The sequence below is a fragment of the Myxocyprinus asiaticus genome, chromosome 49 (assembly GCF_019703515.2).
Source record: "Myxocyprinus asiaticus isolate MX2 ecotype Aquarium Trade chromosome 49, UBuf_Myxa_2, whole genome shotgun sequence".
Taxonomy (NCBI): domain Eukaryota; kingdom Metazoa; phylum Chordata; class Actinopteri; order Cypriniformes; family Catostomidae; genus Myxocyprinus; species Myxocyprinus asiaticus.
Window position 1 is genome coordinate 22,769,536 of NC_059392.1, and position 26,120 is coordinate 22,795,655.

The window sequence follows — 26,120 nt, forward strand, 5'->3', positions numbered from 1 at the left end:
CTCATAACTATGTTGGGGGAGGTTACGTGTTGACCTGGTGTGCTGGCTATGAGGCACACAGTAGTCTGCCCACCACACACCGGCAGTTCACGTAACACAGTTCAGCCAGTTGTGGCTTTTCGTATAGGGACTACATCGACACATCATCGAGTGAGTGACAGATAGAGAATGTCATGGTTACTTGTGTAACCTCCGTTCCCTGATGGAGGGAACGAGACGTTGTGTCCCTCCTACCACAACACTGAACTACCCGCTGAAATGGCCAGACCTTATATTGGCTCCTCAGCATAAAACCTGAATGAGTGGTTGCATACCAGCTCCTTTTATACCCATATGTCCGGGGGAGTGGCATGCAAATACCACTTGCCAATTTTTATTGGCCTTTTATCAAAGACCAGCGGTGTCTCGGGCTCCCAAGAGTGACCCCTAGTGTCAGTACATCGACACAACGTCTCGTTCCCTCCATCAGGGAACGGAGGTTACACAAGTAACCATGACGTTTTTTCTTACCAGATGAAGCTGAATTTGTTGGCCACATTAACTGTGGAATATTTTGTTAACTTTGGTTTATCCTGTTATTTCTGATATTAATATCTGCCAAAAACAGAATTTTCGTTCATCTGTTCATGTATAATAACATTATTCTGGAGGCAGGAGGTGTCAAGCAAAATGTGAAACGTCAAGCACACATTTTGCAGTGAATAATAAATACAAATTCAAGCATTTAAAGAAATATAATAAATCAGTATAGCCTACAAACAGGTCCCGCAAGTCTATCAGGATTTTTAACAAGAGGACACCATTATTTAGTTAAATAATAATAATAATAATAATGTTACATTTATACAGCACCTTATCAGAGCTCAAGAACACTTCAAATTTAGCACAGTTTAAAGAAGAACAAGAAGAAAAAGGAGAGCAAGTTTCAGTTTAACATTTTAACTTTTTCCTGGAATAAAGTCTTAACCAGATAATTACCTTGTCATTGTGACACAACGTTGCCGATGTGAATATGTGGTCAACTTTAAGAGACAGCTAGGCGAGCTCTGTCGGGAAACCATCACGTCAGGTCAGGAATTTAACATCAAGCTCAGGTTTAGGCTATAAATTTATCCATGGGAATCACGTGTGAATCATGTGATACATTAACATAGACATTGCAAGAAGTGGAAAGTGTACATGATATCATATCTTAGTTATTATTACACTTGACAAGCTCCAGACGTGAACAATTTACAGAGACCGCAAATGGAGTTGAGACCACGGCCATCCAATCTGAAATCACACCATGCGCATTTTCATTCATAAGGTTTACCCTTTAGACATATTGACTGCATAGATTCATAAATTCATTAGTAATTTAGAATATATTAATTTTTCAATGTCACTTTATGCTTGTGCTTCTTGGATTATCTGTCAAACTAATATTTTTTTAATATTATTTGGATGTAATAATTCGTTTTGAAGTCATTATTCGTGCCTTTCAGAATAGGGCATTCGGCTTCGGGCACATCCCTAGCAAATAATGCAGAAAAAGTCTGCAGATTCCATCTGGGCTTGACTTTGAGCAATTACACATTGGAAATAAATCCCTTTAAGATATCTACATACTGTAAAAGACCAGTAAGATAAGCACTGACAACTCAAGCCATTACTTTTTACCTTGTTAAAGATAACAGCCCAATCTTGCCGGGAGTTTGAACGATTGTTCTTAAAATGTACTTTTAAAATGTTAAAAGTTGTTCAGTTGCTTTTTTTAACCTTCCATCACATATTTCTCACATTTCTTCCAGAGCCAGAAGATAAAAAAGCTTCCAGAGACAGAAGATAAATCTTCTATAAATCCTGTTTCTTTAGGCTGAGATTGTCCTACATGAGCATTTAGATCAGGCAAAAATTAAAATTCTGTCGTCATTTACTCACAGTTACACAATTGATTCACCATGTCTACACTGGACACGAGTCACGGGGTGCATCGCGTTGCATCAAAAGCAACAGAACTTATTATAATCAATGATGCTCTCTACACTAGAAGCATCCGTTGCAAGAGTAAACGGATGTCTCATTACATTTTGTGCTGCACGTGCTAGCGCTGCTGCTGCCAACAACACAAATGAAAAATGTAGAACGTTCGTGTCGACATGTTCGGTGTAGACAATCTAAGCTGTTGTGTCACATTGTGTCAATGGACGCGCCCTGTGTAGACAGGGTGTATGACATTCTTTCTTCTGTGGAACACAAAAAGGAGATGTAAGACATAAAGTCTCAGTTACCATTCACTTTCTTTGTATGGATAAGCAATGCAATGAACATCAATGGTGACTTTGTCTGATATTCTGCCTAGCATCTCCTTTGTGTTTCACGGAAGGATAATTTTGAGATGACATTAGTCAGGAATACTCACGTCAGTTATCCTTTGCTTGAACTGTCAAAAATTTCTCATGTTATTGATTTTTTTTTTTTTTTTTTTTTGCCAATCTTTCTTCCAGGTCAAGAACGAATAGGTACAGACTCCAAATACGAGCAGGAAGGGAAGGTTCAATTTGTGATCGATGCGGTGTACGCCATGGCCCATGCCCTGCACAACATGCAGAAGGACCTGTGTCCCGACCAGTCAAGTGTGTGTCCTGAGATGGAGTTGGCTGGTGGCAAGAAGCTCTTAAAGTACATTCGCTCAGTCAGCTTCAATGGTGAGTCAACCAAAGCCTGCAGAGACACAAGACTGAGGTCACATTAAAGCTCACAGTGTTAGAAATGTTTACTATATGTTTGCTAAGACGAGCATCACTGTTACTAGTGCTCATACTTAGAGTTAGCCCTAACTCCTATTACAGCTTTCAAGCTACATCCACCAAATTCGGTACAGACCTTCAGACTGTTTTGACTTAGTGTGCTGTGTGTTATATTACTGATCAGACTTACAGTTTTCGCACAGCAGACAATAAAAAATTTGAAAAATCCCACAGACTTCCATCTTTTTTTTTTATACCGCTTAGTCCATTAGGGTCACGGTGGTAATACGGAGAGCAGAGAGACCCAGACATTCCTGTCCCCTGAAACTTCCTCCAGCTCAACCTGGGGGAACCCCAGCCACTCCCAAGCCAACTGGGAGATATAATCTCTCCAGTAGGTCCTGGGCCGACCTTGAGGTCTCGTCCTAGTTGGCCGTGCCTGGAACACCTCCAATGGGAGACACCCTGGGGGCATCCTTACAAGATGCCTGAACCACCTCAACTGGCTCATCTCAATGTGGATAAGTAGCGGCTCTACTCTGAGTTCCTCTCGGATGGCCAAACTCCTCATCCTGTCACGGAGAGTGAGTCCCGCCACCCTGCGAAGAAAACTCATTTCAGCCACTTGTATCCGTGATCTTATTCTTTCGGTCATTACCCAGAGTTCATGACCATAGGTGAGGGTAGGGATGTAGGCTGACCAGTAAATAGAGAGCTTTACCTTATGGCTCAGCTCCCCTTCACCACTACAGTCTGGTACAGTGACCGCATTACTGCTGCTACTGTTCCCAGTCTGCAGCCAATCTCATGCTCCCTTCTCCCCTCACTTGTGAATTAGACCCCAAGATACATAAACTCCTCCACCTGGGGTAAATTTTCTCCCCTTACCTGAAGGGGGCATGCCATGCTTTTCCGTGAGAGAACCATGGACTCAGGCTTGGAGGTGCTGATCCTCATACCAACCGCTTCACAATCCAAACCATTCCAGCACATGCTGGAGGCATCCATGTGACAGTGCCAAAAGGACAACATCATCTGCAAAAAGCAGAGACATCACCTTCCGGCCCCCACATAGAATGCCCTCCTGACCTCAGCTGTGCCTCGATATCCTATCCATGAAAATCACAAACAGGTGTGGAGACAAGGCACAACCTCAAGTCCAACACCCACATTGAACGAGCTTGACTTCGTGCCGAGTATTCAGACACTGCTCTCGCTCCGCGTGTACAGAGACCGAATGGCCCGCAGTAGTGGCCCCGGCACCCCATACTCCCAAAGTGGGGAACACGGTTGTAGGCCTTGTTGTAGACTTGATTGGCAAACTCCCATGCCTCCTCAATTATCTGTGAGAGGGTGAAAAGCTGGTCCACTGTTCCATGACCAGGACGGAATCCACATTGTTCCTCCTCAATCTGAGGTTCAACTATCGGCTGGAGTCTCCTATCCAGCACCCTGGCATAGACTTTATTTCACATGCAATATGAATGCCTTGAAAGTTCGAAAAAAAGTACATTTCTAAAACATGTACATTTACAATATCCTGAGGTTCAGAAAATATTGAATTTATAGATTGATTCTATTACATTTTTTATTAAATTAGATTAAATATGTTAACACATTTACCTAAATTCACATGAACAAAACATGTTACTGTTACATCAACACATTGACTTGTGGGTATTTCATTCTAGATGAGCTTCAATTAAAATTTAATTCTGACACAGAAAATCCCATTTGTATTTTATTTACAGATAAATTTGACATTAAAAATTGAATATAGAAAGTTTCAAATATTAAAGTTCTTTTTTTTATATAAGACACAGACCAATTTTTGCAGCAATATATACATACAGTATACAAATACAGTATATAGCAAGTGTTTGATCAAATTTTTACCATAGCTGAAAAGTTTTATAACTTTTAAAATAAAATCCATAGATGGTAACTTACACATTGTGCCCTGAAAACATGGAAGAAAACACAAATAAATTCTTGAAATAGCATTGCTTCAGCTGTCTTTCATTTATTTATTCTGGAGTGTGCTTGTGAAGTGAGCAGTCAAGAGTTTACTTAATCTTATACCAGCATCTGTAAAGACATCAAGTCAATATGAAAAATCTGTGATTTTCTCGTTGCTTTTAGCCTGAAACTGAGAAAACCGAACAATCTTTTTCATGAAAAAAACAAAAAAAAAAAAAAAAACAGCCAGTTCTCGTGTTCATTTGTAGGTTATCTGAGTACAAATATTCCATTAGATGTAAACACAAAAAAAATTACTTTCTGTATGGTTCCCAACACATCTAATATTGTTTACTGAAGCACAACAGTACCTGTATAGTGTTTATAATTGATGAGCTTTGAGCTATGAGCTTACACAATAAGAAAAATACCCCTTTGGCATGCATATATGCTTGATGCAAATCAAGCGCATGGAGACATACATCCAAATATTACATCCTGTATAGTGAAATACAATGTTCTCATTACAGTAATAACATGCACTGTGTATATTATATATCTATAATATCCTACATGTATTTCAATTTCAGTTGAAAAGCTCCCTCATCTCCCCCACACACACACATGCTCACACACACACACACACACACACACACTCACACACACATACACGCACACACACACACACACACACACACACATTGAATCAGTTGTTATGGTTTATAACGGAAATATGGTGACACTCGTTGCTGCTGAGTGCTTAAACTTACATCTTGGTGATTTTGAAGCAATGTTATTTCTGATGAGAGCTGCAAAAAATAAAGGCAATCCCACAGGCGATCTCTCTTGGTTTCTGAGCTTCTCTCTTTTGATCCCTCAAAAACAAACTCACTCAAACTTTCTCACATACGCACTATCGCAAGCCTCGCTATGCTATGTTTCTAGTTCTAAAGTGATGTTTTCGAACTAGCAACGAAGGCTTGAGTTGTATCAGGGCAAGATGCTGAATCCGTGGTGGAAGAAAGTTGTTCCACAAGAGCACTTTAGGGACGAAAACCAGAAAATGTCTTGAGATAAAACCCTGAACAATGTCTTAAGGTGTGGCAACCGTGATATAAGCGGAATAATTGACTCTGGCCTGTTGAATTATTGAAAAATAATGCACACCCGATGTGTGTGTGTGTGTGTGTGTGTGTGTGTATAGAATAAGAATATATACACACACACTGATAATGGGAAATTTGAAATATGACAGACCTCCCTTTACACTTAATTAAAAGAAAATATTTAAAAATAAGTAATAAGAATCTCATGTGCAATTGATTAAAAAACAGCAACAACAACAACAAACTTCTACATTTATTACTTAAAAAAAAATAATAATTCTGAGCTGCTGAATGTAATGCAATTAATGAAATGTTTAATGCTGTTTGGTGTATTTAACACACACACAGTACCATATTAACCTAATTTAACCTAATTTGACATTCCAAGTGGTTCATTCTTTTCTGTCTGATTTCTAAACCCTTGCTTTATTTATCAGTGTACAATGGAGAAACAATTTCCTACAGGCCAATAGATTGGTAACACTTTACACTACAGTTTATAAAGGAGTTAATTAATGATTTATAAGTCATTTACAAATGCATAATAAATCTTTGACGAATAAAAAGGGCGACTTTCATGCAATTCTTTCGAAATGGTGAGCATTTTAACTTGAATGTTATAAATGCTTAATAAATACACTTATTCATACTTAATATTAATAAGTCACATTAAATACCCTAACTGATGATTTATGTCACAATACAGAAGAAAATAAACTATTTTTATTGAGATTAAAATGAGGGATTATGTCATTTTGCTCCATTTCTCTTTGCATTTATATTTATTATTGTAATGTCTTGACTCACTTGTGTTGTCACGTTAATGTCAAAAGAACGGCGCTACTCAGAGTGCTATCCCAACTTACCTTGTCCTAGTTACCTAAAGTCCTCTGTAAAAACACTTTTCAGCTTTGCATGCTCATTCCCAACATATATCATAAAATAAAAACTTATGACCATTAAAGGTGCACTTAGTAATTCTAATCCAATACATTTTTTGTCAAATTCTGCAAATATCTCCTCACAGTCTGCTAGCTGTCCATTCTGTGGGTGGGCTGAAAAAAAATCTAGTATTTATACACAGCACTGGCTCTGTAAATGGTACTAAAACAAAGTGGATCGGACCGATCCACTCAACACTACTCCAGCCAATCAGCAACAGGTTCTTGCACGTGCACAGGATGGGGGGTGGGGGCAGAGCGAGAGGGAAATTAATTAGAAGAGTAATGGCAAATCTGGCTGATGCGAACATTCTAAACTCCAAAGAGGACAAATGGCTGAGAAACAGACCAAGAGAAAAAAGTCAGACGAATATAAGATAAAAAAGAAGGATAATGATAAGTCGAGGGCGGAACTTCCAAAGGAGCACTGAAGGGAGGGGTGTGTTTGTTTTGGCAGCTGAGTTCGATATCTCAACTGTGTTTCTCAGGAATCGCTGAGTGCACCTTTAAACCATACTAATGTTGGCAACTCCTTAAATTCATGTAATTAATGGATCCCTAAACAAAGGGGACAATAACGTAAAGTGTTACCAGTTTATCTATAAATCAAATTCAGATTCATTCTTTGAGCAGTGACATGTTGTCAATGGGACATGCTCTTTGCTAGTGGGAATTAAATTCCCAGTTGTCCCAGACAACTGATTTCCTATTTTCTCTTTCTTCCTACATAATAACATTTTTGGTAACACTTTATTTTACAATGTCCTTGTTATACATAGTAAATGTATTGACTATAGTAATAACAGTCAATTATGCATAATTACAAGCAACTAACCCTAAACCAAACCCTTACCCTAACCCTACAACTACAGTAAGTACATGTTGTTTATTAGTAATAATCAGTAATTACTTGTGTAATTACTCTGTAACAAGGACACTAAAATAAAGTGTAACCACATTTTTTTTTTTTTTTTTTTTTTTAATTGTATCAATATTTTGTGTTAATTTATTTATGTATTTACCCATGTAATAAGTGAAGTAATGGATAGTAAGCCGGTCAATATTGCAAACTAACCCCTGACAGGAGTTACTTTGTGGTCCTGATCTCTATGTAGGGGTTTATTTTATGTTTTATGTTTTATCTTCAATTGCATTATTCATTTAAACCACACAAGGACTTTGAAACATTTCAACATTTTCTGTTACAGCATAATTTTCTGTTAAGTTGCTTTGAAACGGTGTGTGCTGTGAACAGCACTATACAAATAAAAATTACATGACTTATGTTACACCATGCATGGTTGAATGCTTAATTCTGATTGGTTGACAGATGTTGATTATTCCTCTATTACTGCATCCCTATGAAGTAGTTCCAGGTTTGTTGACCATACAACAGTTTCATTTCAACTCACCACGTTCTGTCTGAATTAAAAAAAAAAAAAAAAAAAGTACCAAGTATTTGTACGGAGCTTTCGAACTAGTAACGGTGGCTTGGGCTATTTCCAAGCAGGTTCTTTACACAAGGAATGAAAATCTAAAAATGTCTCAGAAGGCTATCTGGCCAGTGCAAGCAAGTGCTATCAACTGGCCAGCCCCGGGTAATTGGCGGGTGAAAGGCCATTGGCCGTTGGCCCCGAGAAAGCCCAGAGGAGGCACGATGAAGCCCCGGAAGTGACAGTGAGAACCCAACTTGCCCTGGCACACACTAGCACACCCTCATTTGGCCCGATAGTGGAAACGCAGCTACTGTGAAGTAGAGGCCTGTTACTTGTGCTATTCTGTGTGTTTTCCAGGCACTCATCCAGTCCTTTAGTAGTGCTAGCATGCTGTTATATTCTTTATCTCTGCAGCTGTCCTCTAATCTTCAGTGCCTACATTCTCTCCAAAGTAGATTAGAGGAACAAGATGCTCTGCATGTACCATTTTCTTCCTAGTTCCCATGATGCCCCCTTTCCAAACACGCAAACAAACAAAATAAACCCTAAACTGGCCGCAGGAGAAGTTGCTAAATAATCTATATAATAATACTAAATAATATATATATATATATATATATATATATATATATATATATATATATATATATATATATATATATATATTAGGGGTCCAAGCACCGAAGGTGCAGGAACCCTATTGTATTTGTTCCGATTTTCTTATTATTTTTCTTATTATTATTATCATTTTCTGCCTTAAATGCATCTGGGCGTCAGAGACCGTAAGTCGCAGAGACACCAAACTTGGTGGGATGGTCAGAAATACCCACCACTACTCAGGCATCCACACACACGTTGGACACTAGGTGGCACTATAATGAGCACCTTTGCATTTGTGGTCATAATTCTGGAACTGCAAGGGCTAGGATCAAAAAATGATTTCATTTCTGTCTATAAAATTTTTCCGCCACTTTGAATTTTTGGGAAAATTTACTTTTTTGAACTCCTCCAAGGCTGTATGTCCAATACGAATGAAATTTAGTATGCATCATCTATGGAACCTCCTGACAAAAAGTTATCAAAAGAATTTTAGTTTGTCGAAGCGTTACAAAGATATAAGCCAACAAACTGGTCAGGTGTCGTCCATGTAATCGAAATTGACCTATATCTACCAAACTAAAAGTCCAAACATAGCAAAACTTGATACACATAGACAACACGACATTCTAAGGCTGCATGCTAAGTCACATCAAATTCTGCCTATAAGGGGCGCTACAACTGAAAAAACGCTCATAAATCTGCAGCTGTATGATCAATGATGTTGAAAATTGGTTGTATCTTCTGTGACCCAAAGGCTAACATATTACTCAAATATCATTTGGAAAAATCAACAAACATGGCCGCCAGCAGCCAATCAAATTTCAGCAGCTAATAACATCAAATTTGAATGGCCGGCCATTACGAAACTTGAGATATTCATACGCAGTGTCAAAATGAGGCTGTGTACCAAGATTTGTGAGAATCGGCCACAAGGTGGCACTACAACAAAAACATTTAAGTTTTTCTAATTACTCGGCATCAGAGCACATTAAAATCGAAATGCTTTTTACCTCTAAATCCTTGCATCAAGTCCTACAAAATATATATCTCAGTTTTATTTCATTTCATAAAATGTTTCTGCCATTCTAATTGACTGAAAACCCTACTTTTCTGAACTCCTCCTAGGGCGTTAATCAGATCTTCACCAAACTTGGCCCAGGTCAGTGCTAGACCATGCAGGCAAAAAGTTATCAAAAGAATTTTGATCCATTAAATAGTCTAGAAGATACAATCAAATATATTGACAAGTGTGGCCCATTATGACTAATATTCCTGTATCTTGTGTGCACAAATGCCAAACTTCACAAAACTGTGTAAATATGGTAAGCATGACATTCTGAGGAATCATACTAAATTTCATGGATTTATGATGAACAGGGGCTAACAGCAAATTTTAAATAATCAGCCATTTTAACTGACCAATGAAAAGTGTAATACTATATTTTTGTCCACCAGAGGGAGCCACAGGATAAGAAATCCTTTGAAGTCTAAGGCTTTCATGAGTGTATGAATGCATATAAATTTATTTGAAGAAACGTGGTACACTGACAATATCTTCTGACTTTTATAATATTAGTTTGCAAATAAATCTGTGATTTCCAAAATGATTATAGATCACCTTCATTTTTACATATCCTAAAAATATTGAAAACATATTTGTCAAGTTGCCAGACATGATTAACTGTCACATTGTTTTAGAGATATGTTTACATATGTCTGGAATTATATTATGTGTTTATTTTTCAATTATCCCCATTTCTGTCTCGTGTCATTTCTACATGGCTGCGTCCGAAAACTGTAAAATGCTGCCTTAAAACCAGCCCAAAAATTATATACTATAGGCATACTATAGCAAGGCTCTTGCCCATGAAAACAATAGTTTTTTTTTTTTCCTACTATGACAAGACAATGAATTTTGTGGGATCATATCTCCCAATCAGAATGTCGTAGAGACATAGGGGCAGGCTCATTTCACTCGGGCTACCAATCAGTCTTTAAGTATCATCTTGGAAATGGTGTAGCCACACCCTAGTAACCATTTACGGCACCCTAGCAACCACTCCCATAGGCTTTCATTCAAAATGTCTCAGAAAGATATCTTCAGAACAGAATTTTGTAGACACTTGGGGATTGGATCTTTTGAGTCAGGTTAGTAATCAGCCAATAATAATCTCTCTGGTCACTGGCTAGCCACGCCCTAGCAACCATTTAGAGCACCCTAGCAACCAGCCCTATTGACTTCCATTAAAAATGGCTGAGAGTGATATCTCTGGATCAGAATGTCCTAGAGAAATGACAATTGGCTTGTTTAAATTGGATGAGCAATCATTCTTCAAGTATCATCATGGAAACTACTTAGCCATGCCCTAGAAACCATTTAGAGAACCCTAGCAACCAAACCCCTTTGAATTCCATTCAAATTGCTTAGATGGGGATCTCAGGATCAGAATGTCATAGAGACTTCTGGTTTCATACATTTGACTCAGGGTAGCAAGGAGCCTTTTAAGTATCAACTTGGTGACTGACTAGCAACCAGAAGGGGTTACACTAGCAACCAAGTAACAAGTCACATATCTCTGCACCAGAACATCGTAGAGACATCCAGTGTTGTTAATTTGACTCAGGGTAGCAAGGAGCCTTTTGATTATCACCTTGGTAACTGCCTAGCAACCAAATGGGGTTACCTCAGCAACCAATTAACAAATCACATATCTCTGCACCAGAACATTGGAAAGACTTCCGGTTTCATTAATTTGACTCAGGGTAGCAAGGAGCCTTTTGAGTATCACCTTGGTAACTGCTTAGCAGCCATATGGGGTTACCCTAGTTATCAAGTAACAAATCACATATCTTTGCACCAGAACATCGTTGCGACTTCTGGTTTCATTAATTTGTCTCAGGGTAGCAAGGAGCCTTTTGAGTATCACCTTGGTAACTGTGTAGCAACCAGATGGGGTTACCCTAGCAACCAAGTAACAAATCACATATCTCTGCACCAGAACATTGTAGAGACTTCCGGCTTCGTTCATTTGACTCAGGGTAGCAAGGAGCCTTTGAGGATCACCTTGGTGACTGCCTAGCAAACAAATGGGGTTACCTCAGCAACCAAGTAACAAATCACATATCTCTGCACCAGAACATTGGAGAGACTTCCGGTTTGGTTCATTTGACTCAGGGTAGCAAGGAGCCTTTGAGGATCACCTTGGTGACTGCCTAGCAAACAAATGGGATTACCTCAGCAACCAACAAATCACATATCTCTGCAGCAGAACATTGTAGAGACATTCGGTTTTGTTCATTTGTCTCAGGGTAGCAAGGAGCCTTTTGAGTATCATCTTAGTAACTTCCTAGCAACCAAATGGAGTTATGGATTAATTTTATTCCTTTATGTGCGTTTTACAGTACACAAATTTCAGCAAATTTAGGTTAGGGAGGATCTATTCTGTCAATTTGTATTATTTGGCATCCACTAGATCATTTTTGTCAATTCTGTTAATTTTGTTTATTTCGTCACATGTGCTTGGACCCCGATGATTGCCCCTTGCGGCTATATTTTATTTGTATTTTATTTTTTGTCTGGCCATATGTTTGATATGACACAACAGTCGTGATCTTTTGAATCGCTGCTGAATCACACTTTAATCACTTCTGGCACTTCTTGTTTTTTAAATTTTAAGAAACATAAATGCAGAAGAGATTGTTATCCCTGAAAAGTTCAGATTCTAAGCTTTCAAATGATAACTCATATGCCTGACATATGTATTTGGAAACTTTAATGTTTTAAGCGTAAACTTTTTTCGCAATATAGCACCCCCCTTTGTACCTGCAGGTGGGTCCATAGGGTTTACGGGTGGATTACGAAGCATTTTCCATTAACAATAGTCTAAGACTTTGAAAAATTAAAGGTATAATACACTAGATGATGAAAATTTTCATCATTTACTCACCATCATGTAATTCTAGACTATGTTTATTTTTTCTTCCGTGGAACACAAAAAGAGAGGTTTATCAGAAAAAATATGCTGCTTTGATTTTCATTCAAATGGATAGTGACCCTGGACTGTTGAGCTCTGAGAACAAAGAAAAAAAAAAAAAAAGGAAAAAAGGCTATTAAAAACACCATAAAATGGTCCATATTACTTGAGCCATATATTTCCAGTTCACTGAAGTGTTTTTGTGCAGACACCCCTGAATTGCATCCATTATTCACTGGAAATCTTGCCCTCTGTCTTATTTGAATATACGCATATGGAATTTTTAGAGAGCTTGGAAATGTTTTAGTAAATAAAGACTTTTTAGTTTGTTACTCTCAAATCATATTGCTTAAGAAGAATTAGCACACAAGTCGTATGGACTATTTGCATGCTACTTTTATGGTACTTTTTAGAGCATGACAGGTGTTTACACTTAATGCTTTCATTGTATAGAAAATAAAATACTGGACGTAATTCCTAATTTCTCCTTTTGTGTTCCATGGAAGAAAGAAAAAGTTAATGACAGAATTTTCATTTTTAGGTGAACTATTACTTTAAATCTTACTTTTTGGCAATACCATATAGCAGTGTTCACTAAAGTAGTATCTTTCGAATAAACTTTTCTCAGTACCATATAGTCTTGCCCATGGCCACATTATACACACTGACTCATAATGCCCTTTAATATAATAAGTGTGATGAGAATCCACACTGTGAGGCTAGTAAACAGAGAGGAACGGAGTGGATATTTCATCTGCCGTTGTGGAAGCCACAACGTTGATTGTATTTTGGCAGATTTGTGATCCTGAGTGCCAAGCCCTGCAGGTAGAGCTCTCAAACAATCTGATGGAGATGAATGTCAGGCTTGATCAGTCTGCCCTGCTAGCCTGAGGAGCACTCACTATTTTTATTTCAATCATATCTAAGCAAACTTTTTGTTTTTTAGTAGGTATGTGCAGCAGTCATATGAGCAACTTTCATTTTTCCTGTACTGTACATATTTGCTGCGATCGCCATTGTAGTAACTGCCTTTTACCCCATCAGTGAAACAGGTTCTTATTTTGTGTCAAAAATGACCATAATTGAGTTTATTGAAAAGAACTGGCTGAAAAGAATGAATTGTTTGTGAATCAGACACCAGACTCTTCTGAAGTTTATACACAATTGCTTATTTAATGTCATGTTACAATGTCATGCATCCAGAATTAATGTCATAAAATGATTTTTTTCTATTGTAGGGAGTGCTGGAACATCTGTCACTTTTAATCGGAATGGTGATGCCCCAGGACGATACGATCTTTTCCAGTACCAGATGAGCATCAATAGTACTCCAGGATATAAAGTAATTGGACAGTGGACAGAAACTCTCCAACTTAATGTGAGTACACGTAATTTGCAGAAGTTATCATATAATCTTTTTAGTCAGCAAACCTTAAAATTATGGATTTGGTGCTTAGCCAATAAGAAGCTTACATTTTAGGCCATTGTTCTTGTTCACAACTCTAAAAAACATCCGCTAATAAACCAGATTGGATTCCACCGTTGAACTATCTCTATTTCACTCATCTCTGTGGATTTTATAATAAGCACTTATTGGTCTCTAGTTTCTGATTTCTGGTTATTTTGATTATGTTAGTTCAGAATGCTCTGTCTACACACATCAATCTTGGCGTAGCAGTTTAACATAATATAATATTTAGTCCAGATAACTGTTAGGGGCATTTAAAAGATACATCTTAATAGCACAGACTTCTTAAGACTATAACCTCTGATTGAACCTAAGATTTAAACATGATTTTATATGAAAAAATGCTTGCCTTGGGAAGCACAGGTTATTTATATGTGCAATACAAAATTACCATTCTGATATATTGTCTATGCTTCCTGGTACTATTGACTGCAAATATTTTATTGAGGACGCATCACAAGCCTTTCAGCTTGCCGAACAGGAACATATGCTTCTTGGTTTTCATTCCCATTTTGTAGTGTATACGTGTGACAAAAGGCATTAAGTATTGTTTTAGCCTAAATATGAGATGAGTTTGATTTGATTCTGAATAAAAGAGCATAACAGATTTCACGTTCAGCTGTGTCATCAGCCTGACAGGGGTTGCAGTTGATTCTTTCAAAAAGAAAACCAATGGAAAATACAAAAGAGACAAGAGAAAACACTTCAAGCTACGCAAGCTTGATTCCACACTAAATTGTGTTTCAAAATGTGTCAGAATGCAATTCATTACATATTCCAATTATGTGGTGCATTTTCAGTGCTTGTGATGTTACTCTATAGTGGGCATTAGCATTAGCTAATTACCATGGCGAAGGCTTAGTTTGTGAATATTAAGTAGGTTACATGTTGGACAGTCCAGGAACATTACAGATGATGTCAACAAAATAACAAACTTCAAGATCCTTAGATTTTGGTATTGTCATATCAGCACTGGCTGCCTGCAGTTGGATTTATTTCTGTTACTTCTGAATGACCAAAACATGTTATCTACAGTGGAAAGAAAAAGAATGTGAACCCTTTGGAATTACCTGCATTTATGTATAAATACTATATGTCTTAAAATCTGGTTTGATCTTCATCTAAGTTGCAATAATGAACAAACACAATCTGTTTTAACTAATAACACATAAATAATTGTATTGTTCTTGTACATACTGAATGCATAATTCAAAAATTCACAGTGTAGTTTGGAAAAAGTATGTGAACCCCTAGGCTAGTGATGTCAACAAAAGCTAATTAGTGTCAGGAGTTGGCAAACCTGGCATCCAGTTAATGAAATGAGATTGGAGGTGTGGGTTGGAGCTACTTTAACTTATAAAAAGCAGTCAAACATTTTGAGTTTGCTATTCACAAGAAGTATCTGCTGACATGGAACATGCATCGCAAAATAGTGATCTCAGAAGACCTATGATCAAAAATTGTTGCTTTGCATAAAGCTGGAAAGGATTACAAAGTTATCTCGAAGAGCTTAGATATTCATCTGTCTGCAGTTAGATAGATGGTCTATAAATGGAGATGATTTAGTAATGTGGCTACTCTCCCTAGAAGTGGCAATCCAGCCAAGATGATATCACCCAGAAGTTGGGTGATGCAGCAGGATAATGACCCTAAACATCAAAGTAAATCCACTAAAGTATGGCTTAAAAAAAAAAAAAAAATCCACCTTTTGGAGTGGCCCTGTCAGAGCCCAGACCTTAACCCAATAGAGAGGCTGTGGAATGACCTCAAGAGAGCCGTTCACACCAGACATCCTAAGAATATGTCTGAGCTGAAGCAGTTCTGTAAGGAAGAATGGTCCAAAATTCATTCTGAACGTTGTGTGGGTCTAATCCGCAGCTACCAGAGCTGCCAAAAGGAGGATCAGCCAGTTATTAAATCCAAGGGTTCACTTACTTTTTCCACAGCACTGTGAATGTTTAATGGGATGTGTTTAATAACGACATACAAGATTATAATAGTTTGTGTGCTGTTAGCTTAAGCACACGTTTGTCTATAATTGTGACTTTGATGTAGATGAGATCACATTTTATGACCAATTAATGTATAAATCCAGCTAATTCCCAAGGGTTCACATAATTTTCTCACAACTTTAGACATTTTATTACTCAGTTTAATTCCTTGACATCTGGCTGTAATTCTTCATAAGATTTGATCCCATTTTTATTTCCATGAAGGCAAAGAATAATTGTATTTGTAGCTAGAAGTGTGCATCTTGGCACATGCACTTATATTTGTCAGGCTGTGTTCTCTCTTGGGCTCAGTAATATTGTAAATGGATTTGTCTTGCATTGTGTGAATCCTTTTCATGCTCAGCCTGTGAAATTCTGTATTATTAGAGAAAAGAAAGATGGAGAAAGTGAGAATGAGTCTGTCAACATTCACGTGATTCACATCTTCCGGCCTCCATTGAGTCACAGATGAGGAGTCCAACTGAGTCATCTCAAAGGATCGCCTACAGTTCTAACAGAAAATGTCATTTGCCCTCATTCCCCATTCTTAGCCCCCCACACAGAAAACGAGTCCCACAAATAGTCCTACAGGACTCGGACCGGAAGGACTTGTTGTCTGTCCTTGGCGTCTTCTTACGAAGAAACCGTCTTTGGCACTTTACTAGAATAGGGTACAAATTAGGATCTGAAAATCTGAAAATGTAATACAATTATTTACTTGTCTTCCCACCTTGCTGTAGAAAAGGTCAAAATGATTTGACCTCTTGGGTTTCATACATATAAAATGTTGGACACTGCTTAATGTTGCATTTTTAGTCATTAAAAGTAGTTAATTAAAAATAGTTTTACTATAATTTATTTAATATCTGTTCAATTTGAGGCAGGCCAAAATCACAATATTAAGGGGAGATACAGACATTTCACGTGTTTAAAACTTAGATACTTTTGTTAGATAAAAATTTATTAAACATATCGATTAGTCCTCAGAACAAAAAACATGGTATTTGTGCCTATAGTAAAGTAATAGGACACAAAAGTGTATCATATGTGTGGAAAGTCCCCCCTGCATTTACTGTTGTTTTGGAAAGTGTCAAGTGATGTTATTTTTCTCACCCACTAGGTGCAAACGGTCATGAATGGTCATGTTGCAATGAGTTTTACTGGGAATGCTGATTCTGAATCCACACCTATCTTATCGGAATGCTGGCAGGAGAAGACAGAATTTTTTGGGGTTTATCCTGCCTCCTTAGTGGACTTGTGATGAAAGCCTGAGTTGAATCCTTTTTTCTAAAAAAAGGTGCTGAATTGATGTGCAGTTGGTTATTATTGAATTCATCAGGATGCACAGTGTCAGCTGCGGAAAGGAACCCTAATGTGTTTTATGCTTGCTGCAGAGGTATTAATAATTAATGATATTACACAATCTTCATTTGCATTTTTGTAAAAAGCTCTGAATTTTAAAAAAGGAAGCTAGCTTGCTTCTGCATGCAAACAGCTCTTGTGCATCATAGTTTTTTAGGATGATGCACTGCAAAAAAAAAAAAAAAACATTTTCTTAATCAATAGATTTATCATAATTTTCTAAACATCCTTAAAACCTGAGAATCAAAATTACATTGTATTAAGGGCTCTATTTTTGTGCCCTCTAATTTCGACCATGTGTTACATCTTGTCCAATTTTCATGAGAGTGCTAAATTTAAGTGCAATGCACAACTGGGTGTGGGTGGGAGTGTTCGTGTTATCTGTGGGCAAATCCACAACAGTAGGTGTATTCACAAAAATAGATTGTAGGCCCCTGTAAATGACATGGCACAAGGCATAATTTGCTATTTTTTTGAAAGTCGTCAACTTAAGTCTTCTGAGAACCACCTCTTTTCTCAGCACAAAGTCTAAACTCAGTCTGTGCATTTACAGTAGAACATAAATTTATGTCTCGACAATTAGAGTTAATACTAGCAATAGTGTTTTCACTAGGTCAATAAGATTAAGGCACCTATTTTAAGAATGCTACATCCTAAGTGTAGTGCAATGCGATACACCATTTGTGCAAAGTCAGTGGACATGGCCATGAAGTTTTGGTATTTTCATACAAGTATGGGCTAAGTCTAGGCATAAGTGGATTAGTGAAATCGTGCATGCACAAGCGATATAAATGACCTAAGTTCAGCCATTAAACTCTACGTGGCACAAGCCACTTGATATGACTTGATAGCTTCTTGAGCTTGTTATCAGTTAGCCAGTCGGCTCGCTTACATGTAATATGTTAAGCCAATCGGCTCGCAAAGTGTAGGTTGATTGGTCTTTGATATGCAATCAGGTGGACAATCATCTTGCATCTATCTCTTTGTTTAACATTTAAATGGCTCAGTTTTGCAGACAAGTCGGTTTCACTGCAGTGCACTGCAAGAGTTTTTCCTCTGAACAATGCTATTTGCTTAGGTGGTTGATGGGGCTTTCCCTCATCAGCTTGCACTGTAAGGTCTCCTTTTGGCCATATCACATAGAAGTGCATCTTTAACATGGTAAGCCTTAGCCAAATCTGGCTAGCACACATCGCTATCTTAGGTCATTAGATAAAATAAATCCACACTTATCTATTCTAAGTCATTAGTAAAATAACCTCTGGGCTTTCCTGGTTCAGGTACACATTATGAGTTAGGTCACAAGCCGTTTTAGCCACTCAGCTTGGCAGGCCAAGGCACACATAGAGATTTAGTTCATTAGCTTTACACCATTTGGCCTATGGCCAAGGCCCACCTAGCTAGCATAAACTCAGTGCACATGGCTCTTTGTAGCAGCAGCACTTCATAGCAGCAGCAGTACACAAGTCTTGGTGATAGATCTACATGGATACTTGATTGGGAGATTGTGTTTGTGTTATGAATTTGTACACCTTCCCTGCTTTGTTGGGGGATTGTTTGTAATGTATATCTTTGCAGCAGCATGTCTTGCGTTTTGTCTAATTTTGCAACAGCAGCAGCATGTCCACATGCTTAACTCTGTATGTCTGTATTTTCTAGCAGTAGAACGTTTCCATACTTGCTCTGCAACAGCAGCAGTAGGAGCAGCAGTGAAGCAGATCTAGTCAAAGTCACGATCGTTCACTTTCTCTGCTCCTCTGTGGTGGAATGATCTTCCAAACTCCACACGATCTGCTGTTACCTTCTCAACATTCAAGAACCAGCTGAAAACACATGTTCCATGAGCACTAAACCAACCCACACTAATTGTACTTACTACTGCACTTAACCTGCACTTAACCTGCACTTAATGTACAAAAAATAGAATCCTTGTCTGTCTCTTTGTTCTGTGCTAGCATCTTTACTACTCTAGCCACTGTGAGAACTTGGCAGTCCTATACTTCAGATGTTGTTAAACTTTGTATAACAAATTGCTTATGTGTCTCATTTGTGAGTCGCTTTGGATAAAAGCATCTGCTAAATGAATAAGAGTAAATGTAATGTAAATGTAGTCCACCAAGACCAACATCCTATTAAAATGTCATACCCACATTAACATACAAAATCTTCCCGAGAGTTGTCATGACTGAAATGAAGACAGCCCATTCATAAGACATCAGTAGTTAGTGAACATTATTTTGTGCAGTAATTGTGTCCTTGAATGTCAGGTATACCTCTGACACACTCATTGTACAGTATATGCATGGAAAAGGTGGCAACTAATCGCCAATGATTACTACACTGAGATTCCCGACTTTCACTGGATAGGTAAGAAATGCCCATCCTGGTTTGAAAATGCACATAGATTGGGAAACGCCCATTATTGTTCCACAAAGACTTCGTATAGTGGGTCAATTTAAGATGTACTATTCCTACAGCCTGGGTGTCACTGTTATAGTTTCAACCTTTGTTACAAAAGATTGATTACAGGCCAGTAATCCAAGAATGAGAACACGGTAGCCTCAGTGGACCTCATTCAGTCCTCACACAATTAATTGAAGGTATTTACTAAAATTGAACATCAAGCATGACACATAAAGGAGCACTGTTTGAAAACAAAACTGGTCACCCATTCTTCATTATTTTAATTAGCTTATCATTGGATACATTCCCTAATACCAATAGGGCATAAATATACACTTTCCTGGAGTTTCAAACTTTGATTAGTCTGGGAGAATAGAGCCTATAGCCGATGAGCTAATTACAGTATGTCTGTCTCGGGGACAGAGCTAGGATGTCTTCTGTCATTTGAGAGATTATCGTTGCACTTTATTGGCCTGTGAGTCACATATAATATATTTGCATTTCACAACTTGTTTTTATTTTTATTATTGATGCCTAAAAGTTAATGTCACCTACTGTAATAACTAAGAAATAGTTCATGTCAGGGACGTCACTAGACTTAACCAATTAGTAGAATATCATAATGCAAAGATACTTACAAGTGTAAATAAAACAAGAAGAAATTACTTGACTGTGGCGTCATTTTTGACAAATTATATTACGTGGTTATTTACAAGTATCGATGCAGTTCGGAGGTTAAATATCCACTGTATGGCGCTAAAAGAGAGTTACATTTTCTCCCAAGCAGATGAGGTTTTTAGGTTAATGTTCTATTGAGTTTTGAATCAACAAAACCTACCTACCTCCCTACACTAAACCTTAAACCTAAACCTAACCGACAGTGTCATTAAAAGCAAATATGCGATAAAAAAAATTGAAATGACCTCATCATTTTGTTGTGCTTTTGTGACACTTTCGACTCACTTGTTGACTCCCATATTCTTTAAATGTTTTGAGTATGTCATTTCTGCTACACTAGCGCCATCGAATGGAATTGCAATAATAAACTGTTTTCAAAACAGCTTTCTGAATACGCCCCTCATCTGCTGTTGATCAAACAAAGAGATAGTCCTGCCCCCAATTCTCGCCATTGGTTGAGTAACATTGTTGGTACAGGTCTAAGCAGATCGCTCAAAACAAACACATGAATTGTTATAGTGCCACACAGACACGGTGCTTACAGTTTTCAAGAAAACAAATCTATGAATGGCTTATTTATAGTTGTCGCTGCATATTAAGATGGGATAAAAGAAAGTATTTTAACACATAAAACGTTTACATAATTCAGCTTAAATTCATACATTTAAGCTGAACATACATACATAATTAAGTAAATTTGTAGCTAAAGTATTACATAATGTGATAAAGGTTCATGTTGGGCATATAAAGGAGGAAGCGGGAGCCGGTTTTCACAGTTCATGTGAGTCCGTTTTATTAACAAATAAACAGAAATCGCTTTTCAACTTCACTCAAATAAAACTCTGCTTTTCAGCTTCACTCGAACACAAGACTGCAATTTAGCATCACTCAAACAAAACTCTCTCACAGCAATTAGTAGCAATTCATCTCAGGTGGAACTCCTTACCGCTCTCTCTCTCTCCCCAGACGGGCGCTCGACCACGCACTCACCTCCACATACCCCCACCACCAGATTGCCCGTCCACCCCCCCACCCCCTTTTCTGGAGAGGAAGTCTATGACAGCCATCTCTGCCCCCGGTCTGTGGACCACCTCGATCTTAGATGGCTGGAGTGCCAGATACCAACAGGTGATCCAGGCGTTGGCATCCTTCATGCGGTGGAGCCATTGGAGCAGGGCATGGTCCAAACAGAGGGTGAATGCTCATCCCAACAAATAGTAGTGGAGAGTAAGGACCGCCCACTTGATGGCCAAACACTCCTTCTCTATAGTGCTGCACTTCGTCTCTCTCATAGAGAGCTTCTGACTAAAGTACAGCACTGGGCGATCCTCCCCTTCCACCACCTGGGACAGTAGAGCACCCACCCCCCTGTCCAAAGCGTCCATCTGTAAGACAAAAGGGAGAGAGAAATCAGGGGAGTGCTGAAGCGGCCCGCCACAAAGTTCCCCGCAGCTTTTACCTGTGTGAAGCCTGTTGGCATGGCTTCCTCCACTGGACCGGGTCTGGAGCTCCCTTTTTTAGTGAGATCAGTCAGCAGGCTGGTGATGTCCGAATAATTAGGCACAAACCTTCGATAATAGCCAGCCAGTCCTAGGAACTGTCTCACCTCCTTTTTGGTCTCGGGCAGGTCGTAATCGCTGCATTTTTATCAATTTGGGGTTGTACATGCCCATGCCCCAAGTGGAACCCCAGATACCGTACCTCCACCCGCCCAATTGCGCACTTATTCAGGTTTGCTGTGAGCCTTGCTCGTCACAGTGACCTCAGAATGGCCCCCAGATGCTGCATGTGCCGCTGCCAATCATTACTGTTAATAATAGTGATATCCAAATAAGCAGTGGCATACACAGCGTGTGGTCTGAGGACTCAGTCCATAAGACACTGAAACGTAGCCGGGGCCCCAATCAACCCAAACAGAAATTGGTGTAACCCAATTTTTGTGGAGAAGGCCATTTTCTCACAGGACATCAGCATTAAGGGGATCTGTCAATAACCCCTTGTTAAGTCCAGTGTCGAATAAAAGTGAGTGATGCCCAACCAATCGAGCAGTTCGTCAATACGAGGCATTGGATATGCATCAAATTTTAACAATGTGTTGACTTTCCTATAATCCACACAGAACCAGACTGAGCCATCGCTCTTAGGCACCAGAACCACTGGGCTGGCCCAATCACTGTGGGTTTCTTCTATTACCCCCATATCGAGCATGGCCTTTAATTCTTCCCGCACTACATGTTTTTTGTGTTCGATGTAACCGGCAGGGCCAACTACGTACCATTATCCCTGGGGTTGTCTCAGTGTGGTGTTCTATGAGATTAGTGCGGCCGGGAAGAGGCGAGAACATGTCAGAGAAATGTTTTTGCAATCTGGCAAACTCCGTACGTTGTGACGGTGGGAGGTGGTCTCCACCAGGGACCGGAGTGAACTGATTGGCTTTTAGACTCACCTCCGGACCGAGCTCCTCCCTCTCTGGAACTACCATTGGCAAGAATATTGGGACCGGCTCTCTCCAGGGTTTTAGTAGGTTGAGGTGGTAAATTTGATGAGCCCCGCCCCTATCCGGGATAGGGTAGAAATAGGGAGGGGACGGGGGAGGGGCAGGGGGAGGGACCAGAGAGAGAGAGAGAACGGGGCACACCGGCCCCCGGGTACGCCGCTAAATGGTCCTCCACCAACTGTACTGCTTCATCCAGCGACGCCGGTCGGTGGCACTGGACACACTCCACCGTTCATTTCGGTAGTTGGGAGACGAATTGTTCCAGTACCACGAGATCGATGACACCCCCGACATCGCTGGGCTCCTCAGCCAGCACCCACCACTGGCAGGCATTGCGGAGCTGTTGAGCGAAGGCAAACTGGCAGCCGACTTCGATCAGCATCAGGGATCGGAACTGCTGGCAATGCTCTTTGGGACTGCGGCCGACCCGCTGCAGGATGGCTTTCTTCAGCTCAGGGTACCGCAGGATTTTGTCGACCAAGAGTTGTTGGGCCACAAGTTGGGCCTCCCCGGTCAGCAGTGGTAGGAGGTGGACTGCCCATTGCGCCCGCGGCCATTCCAGAGCTTGGGCTGTGCACTCGAAGAGCTCCAGAAAGTCCTCCGTGTCATCTTGTGCCCCCATCTTTGCCAGCATCACATGGGAGTTCGCTGCTGCCAGCATTGTTGCTGCTCCGCCTGCAGATCCATGAGGGCCTGGTGTTGACCTGGTGGATGCTGGTGAGGGATCGGAAAACTTCCTCCAGCGGTGAAGATGACTCTTCCAGTGGTGAAGATGACTTCCTCCTTATCCCGGGTTTTGACACCAGTGTGATAAAGGTTCATGCTGGGCAGATAAAGGAGGAAGCGGGAGCCGGTTTCCACAGTTCACGTGAGTCCATTTTATTAACAAATAAACAGAAATCACTTTTCAGCTTCATTCAAATAAAAGTCCACTTTTCAGCTTCACTCGAACACAAGACTGCTTTTCAGTGCCACTCAAACAAAACTCACTCTCTCGGGGAACAGACATGAAGACTCTGGTCTGTCTCTCTCTCCTCTCTCTGAGGACTGGGCTGCTTTTATCTCCCCCCGTCTCTCACTGCAAACATGGAAACAGTAATTAGTAGCAGTTCATCTCAGGTGGAACTCCTTACCACTCTCTCTCTCCCCAGACGAGCGCTCAACCACACCCTCACCTCCACACATAACTACACTGTTATGTCAAATAACTTTATCATGATTTACAGTATACCGTTGTAATGATATTTAAAATACTCATATAGCAATATAAGATTTTGTTCATACCGAATATAACACATAATGTACTTACCTCATGGATATTCACAAGAATTATTTAAAAAAATAGGAGAGCTTTCACATAGCTAGAGTGCTTATGAACTTGTATGTAATAAATAATAATAATAATAACAACATCTACATTTAGTATTTAAACTAAAAGTCTTATTACAGACATGCCTCAAGCATTCTAAACCTAAAATACCATGAACAGAGTATGAATGTAAGATGTTAATTCTCATTTGAACCTACAGAATACATTAACACCCCTCCTTGTTTTATCTGTTGTTAAATATGCCCCTCCAATCATGCTGTTTGCGCTAATGTGTTAAGCGTGTTCATTCAGTGGCACCCGTGAGCCGAGGGACCTGCTAAAAGACGGGTTTTCCTCAACAATAGTTAATTATCGAAGCAAACACTCACTAGAGGCAGCACTGGCTTTATACAGAGTGTCATATTAAATATGGGATGCAAACTGATGATAAGGCAATGTTGAGAAAGCACTGTGTGGCAAGCAAGATACCATATAACTTCATAATCACACAACAGAGGAATTTACTAGTCCAACATACAGTTGTGCTCAAAAGTTTGCATACCCTGGCAGAAATTTTGAAATTTTGGCATTGTTTTTGAAAATATGACTGATCATGCAAAAAAACTGCCTTTAAGGATAGTGATCATATGAAGCCATTTATCATCACATAGTTGTTTGGCTCCTTTTTAAATCATAATGATAACAGAAATCACCCAAATGGCCCTGATCAAAAGTTTACATACCCTTGAATGTTTGGCCTTGTTACAGACACACAAGGTGACACACACAGGTTTAAAAATGCAATTAAAGTTTAATTTCCCACACCTGTGGCTTTTTAAATTGCAATTAGTGCCTGTGTATAAATAGTCAATGACTTTGTTAGCTCTCACGTGGATGCACTGAGCCGGCTAGATACTGAGCCATGGGGAGCAGAAAAGAACTGCCAAAAGACCTGCGTAACAAGGTAATGGAACTTTATAAAGATGGAAAAGGATATAAAAAGATATCCAAAGCCTTGAAAATGCCAGTCAGTACTGTTCAGTCACTTATTAAGAAGTGGAAAATTCAGGGATCTCTTGATACCAAGCCAAGGTCAGGTAGACCAAGAAAGATTTCAGCCACAACTGTCAGAAGAATTGTTCGGGAAAAACCCACAGGTAACCTCAGGAGAAATACAGGCTGCTCTGGAAAAAGAAGGTGTGATTGTTTCAAGGAGCACAATACTTGTTGACCCCTCTCCAAACATAGCGCTTATGGTTGTGACCATAAAGCTCTATTTTGGTCTCGTCACTCCAAATTACAGTGTGCCAGAAGCTGTGAGGCATGTCAAGGTGTTGTCGGGCATATTGTAACTGGGCTTTTTTTTGTGGCATTGGTGCAGTAAAGGCTTCTTTCTGGCAACTCGACCATGCAGCTCATTTTTGTTCAAGAATCGTCGTATTGTGCTCCTTGAAACAACCACACCATCTTTTTCCAGAAAAACATTCTGTTATCATTATGATTTAAAAAGGAGCCAAACAACTCTGTGATAATAAATGGCTTCATATGATCACTATCCTTAAATAAAAGAAGGATTTTTTTTTTTTTTTTTTTTTTTTGCATGATCAGTCATATTTTCAAAATCAATGCCCAAATTTCACAATTTCTGCCAGGGTATGCAAACT

At 39.2% G+C, this 26,120-nt stretch overlaps 1 protein-coding gene across 2 annotated transcripts in view; it reads left to right on the top strand.

Moving 5' to 3' along the window:
• The window catches only part of LOC127438444 (metabotropic glutamate receptor 7-like), a 647,223-nt gene that overhangs the window by 187,468 nt on the left and 433,635 nt on the right, over positions 1-26,120 (top strand). For both annotated transcript variants that reach the window (XR_007896742.1, XM_051694042.1), the window contains exons 6-7: positions 2,490-2,690; positions 13,987-14,126. Coding sequence is in view for 1 of the 2 variants with exons in the window: in XM_051694042.1 (XP_051550002.1) it covers positions 2,490-2,690; positions 13,987-14,126 (341 nt within the window). In the remaining variant the exon portion in view is untranslated. The remainder of the gene's footprint in view (positions 1-2,489; positions 2,691-13,986; positions 14,127-26,120) is intronic.